The 15790-nt window shown below is 49.7% G+C and overlaps 1 protein-coding gene across 5 annotated transcripts; it reads left to right on the top strand.

Moving 5' to 3' along the window:
• Positions 1-266: 266 nt before the first annotated feature.
• Positions 267-14129, top strand: zdhhc1 (zinc finger DHHC-type containing 1). 5 transcript variants are annotated; one of them, XR_004930821.1, is made up of 12 exons: positions 267-623; positions 1644-1860; positions 2415-2590; positions 3605-3706; positions 4411-4535; positions 4859-5014; positions 5147-5262; positions 6699-6778; positions 7968-8076; positions 8845-8920; positions 12579-13736; positions 13803-14129. XR_004930821.1 is itself a non-coding variant. In XM_036135752.1 (12 exons), exons 2-12 carry the CDS (start codon positions 1645-1647, stop codon positions 13145-13147), a joined length of 1683 nt encoding a protein of 560 aa, XP_035991645.1. In that variant the 5' UTR covers positions 267-623; position 1644; the 3' UTR covers positions 13148-14129. The 5 variants fall into 5 exon arrangements, 3 of the variants coding, with proteins under 3 accessions (XP_035991645.1, XP_035991644.1, XP_035991643.1); XR_004930822.1 differs by having other exon boundaries at positions 12579-13908; positions 13984-14129; XM_036135752.1 differs by having other exon boundaries at positions 12579-13041; positions 13084-14129.
• The last annotated feature ends 1661 nt before the right edge of the window (positions 14130-15790 follow it).

Raw genomic sequence — 15790 nt, 5'->3', positions numbered from 1 at the left:
TAAATTATATAGATAGATAGATAGATAGATTTGACATTTTAAAAGTCTTAAGCCCCCCCTGAACATGAGAAACTCCTCGTTATTCGTTGCTGTAGGGCACATATTCCCTTGTTACTGGGGGGAAATAGGGAGTACCAATATGGCGGCTGCTGGCTTCACAGCGAGCACTCCAGTGGATAATAGAGCTCAGTGATTGGAACCCGCGGCAGCTGCACCGAGGTCTCGGAGCTGACGTCACGACTGACGCTGACCAATAGTAGCAGACTTGGAGCGTTACCAGGGAAACGGCGTACGAGGCTACGTGACGCTGGGTCTAACAGGCTCCAGGCAGCTAGCGGAACCGCGTCCAGAGCTTCGGGTCATCCGGACGGAATTTCTGCGGACAAATGAACGCGTGACGCCGCCGCTGGGCTCCGCTGCGGTCCGGTGCGGTCCGCTGCGGTCCGGTAGTCAGCGGGTCAGCGCGGTTCCGCCGCCGGGATGGAGCCGAGCTAGCAGCCGGGTCGGCTGGAACGGTCTGGCCTGGGCCCGTGGTTCTCCTGCCGCCCAGGTTCTGGATGTGGGAAGCGATGAGGAGCGGCGGACCGAACCGTTCCCCCGGACCCGAACTCCAGTGCTAGCAGGTGAGCTGCCTCCGGAACCGGGCCCGGTTCGGTTAGAAGAAACTGCCTGCCGGACGTTTCTCTCCGTCCACGTTTCTTTGTTTTCTCCTGCAAACGGTTCCGAACCGAAACAGGTGAAAGTTTTCAGGTTCTAGGATTAAATTAAAAATCCGTTTAATCTAAAATCAGCAGGAATCGTTTCCTGAGTTTCTATATAATTCAGTTTAGACCAGATTATTGATCAGCACCAAATCCCAGCGCCTCATCCTGCTGGTCCAGTTCTGTAGAACCCGCTTCATCAGAACCATACAGTCACGCCCGGCCCGGTCTCTGCAGTCCGGTTCCACCCTGATGATCACCGGGCGGTACCGGCGTGGAGACTGGACCCAAACCCTCCTGCTGAGCAAGCAGGTGGCCACAGTGGAGAGCTACAACTCGGTTCTAACCGGAACAGCCCTCCAGCAGAACCACTACCGGACCCAGCATGGGTGGCCATCAGCCAGAACCGGCCGGGCCCAGAGAGGACAGAACGGCACCGAAACAGCAGAAAACTAAGAAATAACTTTGACCACAAATAAGCTGTCAGGTAGACTCAGGTGTGCACGGCGTCCTGTGGAGGTGACTCTACGCTGACGTTTGGCCCGGTCAGTCCAGGTCCAGGTGAGGAACCACCGAGCAGAAGTTCTGGTGTGGCAGGGCCGAGGTTCCCTCCAGAGAAGTTCTGCAGGAGGACACCAGGAGCTCTGGTCCTGCCTTCCTCCTCCAGGGTGGTCCATCTTTAGCTTCCCTCCTGCAGCATCTGCTGACCAGAACCCAGAACCTCCGCTGGGTTCTGGTCCGGTCCGTGAAGCCAGCAGAACAAGCTTCATGAAGACGCCCGGTATGCCCTGTGAGGAGAATGAAGAACCCAACGTAGAACCCAGAAGGTCTGCTGAGCTGTGATTGGTGGGCCCAGGTCACGTGACCGACGGTCCAGAAGACCCGGTAGTGAGCCGGATCAGAGCGTGGAGGTTCTGAGTGTTTTCCTCTGTGTCTGTGCAGGATGGAGGTGTGCGGCAGGAACCCAAACCGCACGGCGCCGGTGGGAGGAGGCGGGCCCGGGTCTGAGGCGGCGCTCTGCTCACGGACCAATGGGTGGAGCTGGCCGCCGCATCCCTTCCAGCTGCTGGCGTGGCTGCTCTACGCCTTCTTTGCCGTCACCGGCTTTGGCGTGCTGGTGCCGCTGCTGCCCCCCCACTGGACCCCCGCCGGCTACATCGTATCCTTCCTCAGCCGCGGTGGTCAGAGGTCTGGGGTACCTGTAGCCCCCCCCCAGGTCTGGACCTGCTGCCCCCCTCACTGACTGAAACCCCCCCCCCCCCCAGGGGACGGGTTCATTTCTCCATGGTGAGATGAATGATGTTCAGTTTATCTTTAGAACAGACGCCCTGCAGGCCCGGTTCTGTTCTGACTGCTGCGGCTGTAGAAGGGTTCTCCTTGGACCGGTACTGACCGGTACTGATCAGTACCGGTTGGTACCGGTCATTACTGGCTGGTACCGGTCGGTCCACACAGCTGTTAGCAGCCACACACAGGTACCTTCCTCTGTCTGGACCAAAACCATCCAGAACCCGGCAGACGGATCAGTACTAATGGTTAGTAAAGTTATGCTCCTGTCTGAGGAGTGGGGGGTGTGTGTGTGTGTGTGTGTGTGGGGTGTGTGTGTGTGTGTGTGTGTGGTGGTGGGGGGGGGGGGTGATAATCCCATCAGCTCTCAGCGGGCGCGGCGTCAGCGCCTGGTCAGCGTCTCTGTGCTCCTTAACCGGCGCTCAGTGCACGGGCGTCGTCTTCGTCTTCCACCTGTGCGTCCACGTCCTGGCCGTGTCCGTCGACCCGGCCGACTACAACGTGAGGACCAAGAGTGCCAGCGGGCCGGTGCCCGTGTTCGACCGCTCCAAGCATGCCCACGTCATCGAGAACTGCCACTGCTACCTGTGCCAGGTGGACGTGTGAGTAGCACACCTGTTCACCTTGCTTCCTGAAGCTCAGCGGCCTCCAGGCTCCGCCCACAGGCTCCGCCTGGGGACCCGGCAGGTCTCTGATGTTTACATGTGTGTGTGTGGCCGCACCAGGTGTGCTGCTAATGGTGCAGGTGAGTTTACCTGGGCTGCACCTGTCCACAGGGGCAGTCATTAGCCACGCCCAGGGGAGCTTGGCGGTGCAGCAACAGTCCGTGCAGCGTTGACTACAACTTCTGCTTCTACTTAGACGTTACTGGCAGAAACTTACCTGTAATGTGCATTTATGGACATTTACCTGTAATGTGCATTTATGGACATTTACCTGTAATGTGCATTTATGGACATTTACCTGTAACATGCATCTATGGAGATTTACCTGTAATGTGCATTTATGGACATTTACCTGTAATGTGCATTTATGGACATTTACCTGTAACATGCATCTATGGAGATTTACCTGTAATGTGCATCTATGGACATTTACCTGTAACATGCATCTATGGAGATTTACCTGTAATGTGCATTTATGGACATTTACCTGTAATGTGCATCTATGGACATTTACCTGTAATGTGCATTTATGGACATTTACCTGTAATGTGCATCTATGGACATTTACCTGTAATGTGCATCTATGGACATTTACCTGTAATGTGCATTTATGGACATTTACCTGTAATGTGCATTTATGGACATTTACCTGTAATGTGCATCTATGGACATTTACCTGTAATGTGCATTTATGGACATTTACCTGTAATGTGCATCTATGGACATTTACCTGTAATGTGTGCAGACGCTGCTGTTTTAGCGCACCAGAGCAGCAGTTCCCTTATTGTTCCATCATATTCCTCCTGATGCTGTTATTCATAGAACACCTGCAGATCCACAACCACAAACAGGCTGTTACAGTCAAACTTATGTTAGCGCTCATGGTGCTGTGCATTCTGGGTATTGTAGTCATTTACTTTGCTTTATTCTCTGCTGCTTGTGTTGTTCCAGGGGCCCCAAGTCAAAGCACTGCAGCGCCTGCAACAAGTGTGTGGCCAACTTCGACCACCACTGCCGCTGGCTCAACAACTGTGTGGGCAGCAGGAACTACCAGTCAGTGCTTCTCTCATGTGTTCATCGCTTCTTCCACGTTTTTCCTGCCGTCATTTAAAGCAGCACCGTGTCAGTGGGACCCGAGTTTTAGCCTAAATTCACAAACATTCAATCATTTTTCAGGTCAGCATGAATCGACGCTCAGTTCAGGCGGTCCTTCCCAAACCTGGCCTGGGCAACTGGACCCAGAGGTCATGTGACCCAGTGGTCATGTGACCCAGAGGTCATGTGACCCAGAGTGCCGCCTCACACTGTCTGAGCTCCCCTTAAACACGACAGCTAACCTTACAGGCTTCTACTTTTCTCTGGTGAAGTTCCTGCAGCCTTTCACAACCAGACGATGGAGCCTGTTGCTCCCCCTCCCTCTGCCTCTCCCTCTCCCCTGCCTCTGCCTCTGCCTCTCCCTGTTCCTGTTCCAGTGGGACACTCTGAGGACAATCTGGAGATGGACGAGTTCTCGTCTTTGCAGTAGCTCCATGGCGTCTCAGTCTGAACACGGAGGAAGCCGTTTAATTTAGTGATGGTGCAGTTCTGGGTAGTAATGTCCAGGTCTAGCGCCCCCTGCTGGCTAAAGCTCCACGGTGCTGCTTTAAAAGTGCTGGATGGAAACAGAGCAGCTGTGGAAATGTTGGTCTGAGCTTCACGTCTAGATCAGAGCAGCTAAATCCAGCCAGTGTGGACCTGTTTGTCCCTTTGTCCTGCAGGTTGTTCCTCCACAGTGTGGTCTCGGCTCTGCTGGGGGTCTGTCTGGTTCTGGTCTTCGCCGCCTATGTGTTCATCGAGTTCTTTCTGGACCCGTCCAAACTGCGCAGCGACGAGCACTTTCTGGGTGAGATGTGAGCTCTGGCCCTGCAGCAGCCCCGGTCCTCAGGACCCCCTGCCCTGCATGTCTCAGCCGTCTCTGAATCAGATGATTGCATGAGCTCCTCGGCGGCCATCAGCGGCTGCAGAGGAGTAATCACCTGTTAATCACCCAGTTATGTAAGCCAGGTGTGTGGAGGCAGGGAAACACCTACAACATGCAGGTTCTGAGGACCAGGGGTGAAGACCGCTGCTCTGGTGGATTTATTAAGTCCTGGCAAGACTGGAGGTTCCCTGCCACCCTGGGTCAGACACATTTCATCTTTTTTATCATATTGTCTGTGTCCACAGTGCAGAATGAGACGGGCGTGTGGTTCGTCTTCCTGCCTGTGGCTCCTCTCAGGTCGGCAGCAGCAGTCATTCCTGTTCTGGCCGCCGTCACCGTCGCTCTGGGCCTGCTGTCGTCTGTGCTGCTCCTCCACCTGCTCTGCTTCCACATCTACCTGAGTAAGAAGCTCACCTGGCGTCCTCTCGCTGCAGTCAGGGTTCAGGTTCATCCACCTTAACGTGAAGACATGATGATGTCACCGTACGGCTGAGTCCAGGTAAAGCTACCTGTGTGTCTGTGTGTGTGCTCAGTGTGGAACAGGCTCAGCACCTATGAGTACATAGTGCGACAGCGCCACCGTCTGGACAGCAGAGACCCGAGGAACGCAGCGGCAGTGAAGGAGACCAGACCCCCACCTGTCGTCCAGGTACCGCTGCTCCTCACCTGGGCGCCTCACCTTTCATCCTCTAGACTCTAATTCCTCTGATCTATCAACTGATGAAGAGGAGACAATAGTGTATCAAAGAAAACGTGTTTTTGATCTTAAAGTCATAATTTCACTGAAGGAGGTCGTTAGATCTCCAAAATGGAGCCTCTGGCCTTAGTTTCTCTCACCTCTGCAGCACATTGTCCTCCAGCTTAGGATCGGTTAGTTTATCCAGCGGAAAACATTTTACTGAAAGATGGCGCGTGTTTAATTCGCCGTGTACGATTTAGCCAAAAATCAAAGGAGCACAGGTCAGATTGGAAGCTGGGTCAGCCACGTCGAGGACTGAAGCCTTTCTACATGCTAAATGTCTGGTACTTGTCTTTAAGCAGTCTTATCGACCTCTGAAGCGCTTCACACTACAGTCTCACCCATTCACACCCTGACGGTGGTGAGCTATGCTAGTAGCTACAGAGGCGACAGACAGGGTCGCTCGTTGTACATGGGTGGTGCGCGCTAACTACTGCGCCACCAAAGCACACTCCAAGAAATGTAACTGTTTTTATTAATCAGAATGTTATTATTCAAGAGAATATCTTGTAGAGTTGGACATAAAGTGCAACCAACAAACAAGTCTATGTATTAAACAGTTTGACCAGAACTTAATGCTGTGGTGAGATTCCTGGAAATTTCTGGTTAAAACTAAGATTATATGAACTCTAAAACAAATCAAACTAGATTATCTCACTGCTGCAGCTCTTTTCCATGTGTAACAAACCCACTTTAAACATTTTACCCCTAAACGATCCATTAATTGTTACGTAGCTAAAAACTGCAGACCTCTGCCATTTTTTAAATTGCGATTATATTGCAGATGAGCATGCATGAGGCGACAGTGGAGAGGAAAACTCCCCTTTAACAGGGAGGAGAACCTCCAGCAGAACCAGAACCAGGCTCAGTGTGAACGCTCATCTGCCTCGACCCACTGGGGCTTAGAGAAGACAGAGCAGAGACACAGAAAGCACAGAAGCTCACATTGACCCAGGAGTACTTTCTATGTTAGAGAAGACAGAGCAGAGACACAGAAAGCTCAGAAGCTCACATTGACCCAGGAGTACTTTCTATGTTAGATGGTAATAGAGGATGATCTGCCTCCCCTGATGATGTCACAGCTAATAGAGCAGATCTTGATTTAAAAACCAGCCTTAGAACCTGTGCAGCATGTCCTGCAATAGTTCTACTGGTAAACTACAGCTAGTGTCTGCAGGGGTTCTGTTTCTGGGCTGGACTGAGCTCCAGATGTCTGGAAATCCTGACGACGCCTCTGGACTAGTATGTGCCAGTGAAAAATGTGGTGTTTTAGTCACAGTAGGGTTTTAAGCTGTCTGCTTTCCCAGGAACTGTACGGCTGAAAGTTCTCTGCTGTCCCCCTACAGGACGGGAACTACTCAGGGACTCTGGGTTACACCAACCCTCAGCTGGACACGCAGGAGCCCACTGCACAGGGCGACGCAGAGTGAGTCTTCCCACCTTCTGCTTCTCATCCTGTTCACCAATAAGGTCCAGAGCAGCAGGCCTGGCCCCCTTCCTGCTGCCATTGGCTGAGCTGGGCTGGCCAACCGGGTCCTGGCGGGTCTCAGAAACCGCCGGCATAATGAGGCCAGACGCTGTTGACATGGAGACTCTGCAGAATGAAGGATGAAACTGATTGGCTCTGACTTCCAGGAAGCAGCAAAGTGTGTCGGTCCATAAAACATGAAGCTTGTCTGTCAGGTTGGGTCAGCAGCAGGGCTGCAACAACACGCCGGTTCACACGGTTCACACCGATTTACATAAATTCACACCGATTGATGGTAAACTGGTAAATGTCTGGTGCTTGAACAGCGCTTTAATCAGTCCAAAGACCTGACGGTGGTGATGCTAGCAGCCACAGCTGCTCTGGGCCGGACTGACAGAACCGATTTACATCCATTCACATGGATTAAATGTTTAGCGATCCAACTACATCCATGCAAAACAAAAAAGTAGCGATCCACATTGTCATCTTTCAGATACGCCCTTATTTTGAAATTCACAGACACGACAGTATAGTGAACAGGTGATCTGTTATTATTTTATAATGAGAAGAATGCTGTGTTTGATTAAAATGCCTGATGCCTTTAAGAGCTCAGAGATAAAATGATCAAATGATTTTTTGTGTTAGATGTTGAGATGATATCGCATCATATCAATCACAAACTTGTGAATTTAGTGGAAATCTGACGATATAACATCGTATCATGATAAAGTTGCTGATTTACTCTCCTAGTCAGCAGCAGGAAGGTTTGATGTTTAAATAGAAGTCAGGAGCGATCCGCAGAGATCAAGGTGGTTCTTATCGGACCCATTTAGCACGTTTCTGTCATCCTATAGAAATGTAACCAGAAGCTGCTCTTTCAGACTGGCGCCACCTGGTGGTGACACCCCTAACTTACACTGCGTCCATCTCCACTACAGCCACTCCAGTAAAAACTGCATTAAATATGAATAATCATTATAATAAATATTATAATCATTGACAGCATTTACACAGCCGCCGGTAAAGTTTGATGGTTTCAGACAGTTGCTTTCTGCTGAGAGATCCAATCAGATGGTCTCATTTGATCCAATCAGATGGTCTCATTTGATCCAATCAGATGGTCTCATTTAGGTCTGTTGTGTTTCAGCTTCCTGGCCAATGGCAGAGCGAGGAGTGTGTCCAATCCTGTCCATGAGGACGAGGCTCCGCCCACCGTCTCCACAGCCATGAAAGCACACACACACCGACACACACAGGTCAGCAGCAACCACTAAACCACAGTAGGCAGACCCAAATGCTCTGAGGATAGAACTGAACCAGAATCCTGTTTTTTTAAAAGCTTTTCGTTGCTGAAGTAAGTTTGGATACTGCTCTGTTAGGACGTGTCTTTGCGTTCTTCACAAAGCGCTGGGTCCTGGTTTGGATCTGACGGCATCATCTGAGCTGTCGGGTCCAAAACTTTTACTTGTGTATTTTAATTACATTTTAATGTCCCTTTTCTTGTTTTATTATCTGTTTTCTATTAATTGTAGCACTTTGAGATTTCTTGGAAATGTAAAGTGCATTACAATTAAAATCTATTATTATTATTATTATTATTAGCTAAAGAAAGTTTTAATGGACACTAAGAGCTCCTCTGCAGTATAAACCCAGTTGACTGCTTACAGAAAACGCTTACATTCAACCAGGTTTATGATTGAATTATTTATTAAATCTGCGATAGCCTGGCGACCTGTGCAGGTGAACCCCCCCCCACCCCCACCCCCACCCCCCCCCCCCCTCACCTACTGACAGCTGGAGATGAGCACCAGCCCCCCTCAGGACCCCATGAGGGATAAGAGTGTTGGAAAATGGATGGATGGACGTTTATTAAATTGCTCTCTATGAACTTAATTAAGTTTTTCTCATGTTTGCATTTCATGGATGAGGAAACAGAACTCTGATTGTTGGTAGGACACTACAGCAGTTTTCTGCTGCATTTGAAGACAGAACCAAACCTTCTTCCTGTCTCTTTTATACCACAGAAGAAGAAAAAGAAGACGCGTCGAGTCCCTGCTGAGGTGACCAGAGATCACTGTCCGTCTGTAGCTCCGCCCCCAGGTAAGATCTCACCTGTCTCTCCCATCATGTTCCACAGATGCTGCAGCAATCTGCTCCAACTTGGTCTCCAAACACTCCCAGGTTCTGGGGTTTATGGCGGGTCGGGAATTCTTATATACCCTGAGTGGGCTGATAATACGGCCAGGTTAATGAGCCTTCAGCAGGCCTGAAGTTAGGATGTCTGACACTGAGCTGAGGTCTTTGAATGCAGCACCGGTCAGGTTGGAATGAAGCCACTCGTTACAGAACCGCTAGATCCATCAGAACCCAGGTCTCAGCATCTTATTCTGCTTTCATGGTGCCGGGAAAAACTCCTCGTTGCTCTGGAGCTTTTAAACACTTAAATGTTCCTAAATGAATAAAATGATATAAGATTAAATATAGAAGAGAACAGCTGCACTGATCAGGCTTTAATGGATCTTCCACATCTCAGGTTTCCACTGAGGTCCAACCTGCTGGTTCAGATCTTCTGCCTAAGAGCAAACGCTCATTCAAAGCCATCCCTGGAAACTTAAAGGAGCAATAAGTGATTTTCCACCACTAGGTGGAGCTAGAGCGCCGTCTGGAGACCCAAACAAGCCGTTTATCAGGCCACGCCCCTCTACCTGGCTGCAGCACTCCCATTCCCCGTCTCCCACCGGCTCCTATGAGCCTGGTGGCAAAGGATAAATCCACAGCAGAACAGCCTCACCTCTCAGAGGAACCTAGTGAAGAACTGGTGACTTTATAAAGCTGTTAGCAGGAGAACGCTTTGATCAGATCGCCGTGCTCCACATTTACTGCCAGGTGACGGCTATGTGAACGAGACTGGAGAACAACATGGAGAGATGGTGTGACCAAAGTCCATCTGAAATATTAGCTTTATTTCTTCACTAAACCATTCTTTAGTTCTTTCTGTCTAAAATAAACACCTTTCACTGATTGCTCCTTTAAACGTAGCAGAAAGCGAATCAGAGGGAGAAACGTGCTGCAGCTTCTCTGGCAGCAATCAGCTTGGAGTCCGACTGAAAACGATGCGAAGCGTCCGACCCACATCTGTATCTGGCTCGGATTAAACGAATCAAACGTTGATCTCTGCAGCTTTCATGGGTCAGAAACCGTTCTGATTTATTTATTGTGACTGATGCCACAGCAGGTCACCACGCTGCTGTGAGGAGCTGCGATTCAAAGCCAGGCCCTGTGTAGCAGGCCCGGCACTCAGAGGCATCCAGTTCTGATCCATTCATACCATACGTGATACGATCAGGTTTTTCACTGTTTGACTTGCTTATCAGGGTCAAAGGTCACACATAGGCCCCTGAAGCTGATCCCTAGACACAACGGTTTCCCTGCAGACCTTCTCTGTCTCCTCCAGCGTCTCTGACCCAGATGTTAGCTGCAGACTGAAAGGAGGTCTGTGGGATTCCTGGGTAGATATCACGGCATCTCCTGTGTGACAATAGGCTCCCCTCCAGATTTACCACGAGTCCAAAATGTGATTTAAATTCCTCCAAGCAGCCTTTGGCCTCTTTGATGCAGCAAAGATTAGTCAGATATGAGTGTCTTAAAAAAAATGTTCTTTTACATGTATTCCTTATGTCATATGTGGCCCAATTAAACTTTATTTATAAAGCTCCAATTAACAGCACGTCATTTCAAGGAGTACTTTCTATGTTAGAGAAGACAGAGCAGAGACACAGAAAGCTCAGAAGCTCACATTGACCCAGGAGTACTTTCTATGGTAGATGGTAATAGAGGATGATCTGCCTCCCCTGATGATGTCACAGCTAACAGAACGCCAGACCAGGTGTACCTTCTATGAAGAGAAAAATAACAGAGAACAAAAAGTTAAAAGCTGAAATAACAACAAACAATGCAGATTGGAGAGCAGTAGGAGAACTCAGCAGAGAGAGAGAAATAGACCCTGATGTCCTCCAGCAGCCTAAGCCTATAGCAGCATAACTATAGAGGTAGCTCAGGGTAACATGAGCCACTCTGACTAGAAGCTTTGTCACAAAGGAAAGTTTTAAGATTAGTCTTAAAAGTAGACGGGGTGTCTGCCTCACGGACCAAAACTGGGAGTTGGTTCCACAGGAGAGGAGCCTGATAGCTAAAGGATCTGCCTCCCATTCTACTTTTAGAGACTCTAGGAACCACCAGCAGACCTGCAGTCTGAGAGCGAAGTGCTCTGTTAGGAACATACGGGGTAATCAGAGCTCTGATATATGATGGAGCTTGATTATTAAGGGCTTTATACGTTAGAAGAAGAATTTTAAATTCTATTCTTGATTTAACAGGAAGCCAATGAAGGGAAGCTAAAATTGGAGAAATATGATCCCTCTTGTTGATTTTCATCAGAACTCTTGCTGCAGCATTTTGGATCAGCTGAAGGCTTTGAACTGCATTTTGTGGACTTCCTGATAGTAAAGAATTACAATAGTCCAGCCTTGAAGTAACAAATGCATGGACCAGTTTTTCAGCATCACTCCTGGACAGAATGTTTCTAATTTTGGCGATATTCCTGAGGTGAAAAAAGGAAACTCTGGAAACCTGTTTAATATGGGATTTAAATGACATGTCTTGGTTAAAAACAACACCAAGATTTTTTTACTTTATTACAGGCCAGGTTAATGCCACCCAGATTAAGTGATTAAGAACTTTATTTTTTGAGGACTCTGGTCCAAAGATTAAAACTTCGGTCTTGTCAGAATTTAGATGCAGGAAATTTAAAGTCATCCAGCTTTTGATGTCATCAAGACATGACTGCAGTCGAAGTAACTGATTGGATTCATCAGGATTTATGGATAAATATAGCTGAGTATCATCAGCATAACAGTGGAAATTAATCCCATGCTGTCTGATAATTTTGCCAATGGGAAGCATATATATAGTAAATAGAATTGGTCCAAGGACTGAACCCTGTGGTACTCCACAAGTGACCCTAGAGTTTGAGGAAGATTTATTATTAACATGAACAAACTGGAATCTGTCCAACAGATAAGATTTAAACCAGCCTAATGCTTTCCCCTTAATCCCTACAGTATGTTCAAGTCTTTGTAGGAGAATATTGTGATCAACTGTATCAAATGCAGCACTGAGATCTAACAGGACAAGTATAGACACAAGTCCATTATCTGAGGCCATGAGAATATCATTAGTGACCTTCACCAGAGCTGCTTCAGTGCTATGATGAGCTCTGAAGCCTGACTGAAACTCCTCAGCTGTGACCAGTTTGCAGGAAACCGGCTCTGCTCCAGAAATCTGCTGCTGCCACCGATTGTTGATCAGATGGAAATCAGGCTTATCCTGTAACTATTACAGGTTAAAGAATCCAACTAATCCATGAGTTATTCTGTGCCGCATGAAGAAATAAAAACTAAAACAATCTGGGCTGGTTGGTGCATCTCTGGTTTTTATACGACTAAATGTTCTAAAAGATAAAACGGGCCGACATCAAGAACCTGGAGCCTGGGCCGCCTCGCTGTGTCTCAGGTTGTTAAATGTCTCCATGAAGCTTTCATACAGGAACCAGTGAGGCTTCAGAGTAGAAGCAGGAAATAAAAGGAGGCGTTTCCATCCTCCACGCTGCCGTTGCTCCATCTCTAGCCGACCTCCTCGCTTCTGTAGGTTTGAAACAGCAACAAGCTCAGAAACTCACTGTCGTCCTCTTGTCCTCCAGCAGAACCCATCGCCTCCTCCGCCTTGTCCCTGGCTCAGCGGCTGCCCTTCCCAGCATTCCCTCTGAGGGCCTCCCTGCCCCCCCTGGCCCCCCTGGCCCCCCCGGCCCCGGGCTCCGTCAGGGCCGCCGGCCCCCCGGCGGAGTACCACTCAGACTCTGCAGAGTCCCTGGAGGAGATCCCGGTGGCGCTGGCCAAGCTGGGCTCCTCGTCCTCCGCTGTGGCCCCAGACGGCACCAGGTCGACCCACACGCTGGTCCGGGGCGTCCAGCAGCCGTCCCCCCGTCCCAGGACAAAGAGGAAGACGCCCTCGTCCCGGGCAAACAGGAGCGGTGGCGAGCTGCGCTTTGAAATGGCGTCCACTCAGCCGCCGTCTGTGTTCGTCAGCCGAGCGAGCGGACAGACCGCCGAGGACCCGGGTCCGGGCCGGAGGCAGACCGGGCCCCGACCGGGCCCCCAGACCGGGCCCAGACCGGGCCTCCAGACCGGGCCTGGCCCCCAGACCAGGCCAGGCCTCCAGGCCAGACCTGCATCAAGGACGTCCCTGGGCTCCTCCTGGAAGGAGCGGTGACCTGGAGCGGATCAGAACACGCCGCAGCTTCAGTCTGCTGCCTGAAACGCTGACTTCATTCTGAAGGGACTCTTATTTTGAAAGGTTCTGTCTATTTAATGTTTTCTTTTGAAAGCCAAAGTGACTTCCTGTGTGGTTGTAATCACCATCTCCCCCAGCATAGACTTCACAGTGTGCTACATTAGTCCACTCAGCTTTTATTTCATTCTTCTGAGTTTTCAGCCAATCACACAAGTCCTTGCTGTTCTTTGTGTGGCGCCCCCACGTGGTGGAGCTGTGTACTGCAGCTTCCTTAAAGCTTTTCCTGCAGGTTTCCTCAGGAGGACGCTTGTTGTGAGTGTTGTTGGCCCGCAGCACTCAGCAGAGCCTCGTCTCTTCCTCCCCTGCTGATCTGTCGCACCTAAAATCTTAATCCTCAGGTTTCCTGCAGGTGCTGAACCGCTCCTTTAAATTCTCCTGCTTGGTTTCACTGTTTTACTCCCAAAAGAAACACAATGTTCAGGTTCTGATCCTCAGTCTGACATCCTGCTTCATCACTCCTGGAGGATCCTTTGTTCAATATCAGCTGAATGAGTGAATGAATGAATCAGTGAATGATTCGTTCATTCTGACATCCTGGTTCATCACTACTGGAGGATCCTTTGTTCAATATCAGCTGAATGAATGAATCAGTGAATGATTCGTTCATTCTGACATCCTGGTTCATCGCTACTGGAGGATCCTTTGTTCAATATCAGCTGAATGAGTGAATGAATGAATGAGTGAATGATTCGTTCAGTCTGACATCCTGCTTCATCACTATTGGAGGATCCTTTGTTCAATATCAGCTGAATGAGTGAATGAATGAATGAGTGAATGATTCGTTCAGTCTGACATCCTGCTTCATCACTACTGGAGGAGCCTTTGTTAAATATCAGGTGGATTTGTTTCTGTAACTAGAAAAAACTGAAGCTTCTGTTTTATAAAGATTAATTTCACACGACTGTTTGTCTCAGTTTCAGTTTTCCAGGTGAACCCAACATTCACCTTCCTTCAAAACTAGAATATTTTTGCTTTTATGCCAAAATATTATTGTTCATATTATGGTTCATATTACGGCCGACTGTCACAAAGGATAGATTAATCATCGTTGCTAAACTAAAAACGTCAAGGCAACGCTGCACGCCACATTCACTCATTCATTGATTCATTCACTGATTCAGTCACTGATTCATTCACTCGTTTATTCATTCACTGATTCAGTCACTGATTCATTCATTCACTGATTCACTGATTCATTCATTCATTCACTGATTCATTCACTGATTTATTCACTGATTTATTCGCTGATTCATTCACTGATTTATTCACTGATTCATTCACTGATTCATTCATTCATTCACTGATTTATTCACTGATTCATTCACTGATTTATTCACTGATTTATTCACTGATTCATTCACTCATTCATTCACTCATTCATTCATTCACTCGCTGACGGTGCTGAGCTCCATCAGAGCCACAGCTGCCTTGGGGAACTGAATGTTGGCTTTCCATGAGCTCTTAGCCAGGATCATCAGAATTACCAGAACATAGTTGGACTTTCGCTTTTGGAGCTAAATTACTGGAATAAAATAACTTCTTGCTGTCGTTCTGATTGGTTCAGATGCAGCGGTTCATTAGAACTGGACCTGCTAAGGTGCTAGCAGCCATGGCAGCTGGTCCTCTGATGTGGCAGCTGCTTGTTTCCGTCTCACCGACACGACGACGCATTAAAGCCAATAAATCTGCTCCGTCCGTCACCAGCAGCACCTCGGGCTTTTATTTTGACAGGCTGATATCATCTGTGTGCGCTGTTGCTGCATGTGAGGAGGGGTTGCCCCGACAACCGGCGGCGACAACATCCAAACAACGTCAATCACGAGGGAGGGGCAGGAGAAGCATGCGGCGCACACACAGACACACACAGCCGCGACACCAGGGACCCGGCCCACTCCACGGACCCGGCCCACACCAGGGACCGGCCCACTCCACGGACCGGCCCACTCCACGGACCCGGCCCACACCAGGGACCCGGCCCACTCCAGGGACCCGGCCCACTCCACGGACCGGCCCACTCCACGGACCCAGCCCACTCCACGGACCGGCCCACTCCACGGACCGGCCCACTCCACGGACCCAGCCCACTCCACGGACCGGCCCACTCCACGGACCGGCCCACTCCTCGGACCGGCCCACTCCACGGACCCAGCCCACTCCACGGACCCAGCCCACTCCAGGGACCGGCCCACTCCACGGACTCGGCCCACTTCAGGGACCCGGCCCACTCCACGGACCGGCCCACTCCACGGACCGGCCCACTCCACGGACCCGGCCCACTCCACGGACCGGCCCACTCCACGGACCCGGCCCACTCCACGGACCCGGCCCACTCCGGCTCTGCTTTCTAAAGCGTGAATGAGCCGTGACGGCCAAGCAGAGGACAGGCTGGCACAATGAGTCCATGCAGCTGTCTCCACCCTGCTGATGGTGTCAGGCAAAGGCCACGCACACACAATAAACTCATCCAGCTTTCACACACCTAAGAACAAACGTTCTTTACAAAGATCCAGCATAAATCATCATCTGTATAACTTCAGAGGCAAAGCCCCTTCATTGATATCA

This window comes from Fundulus heteroclitus, chromosome 4 (genome assembly GCF_011125445.2).
Source record: "Fundulus heteroclitus isolate FHET01 chromosome 4, MU-UCD_Fhet_4.1, whole genome shotgun sequence".
Lineage (NCBI taxonomy): Eukaryota > Metazoa > Chordata > Actinopteri > Cyprinodontiformes > Fundulidae > Fundulus > Fundulus heteroclitus.
The sequence above is the reverse complement of the archived record's forward strand: the minus strand, read 5'-3'. Positions and strand labels throughout refer to the sequence as shown.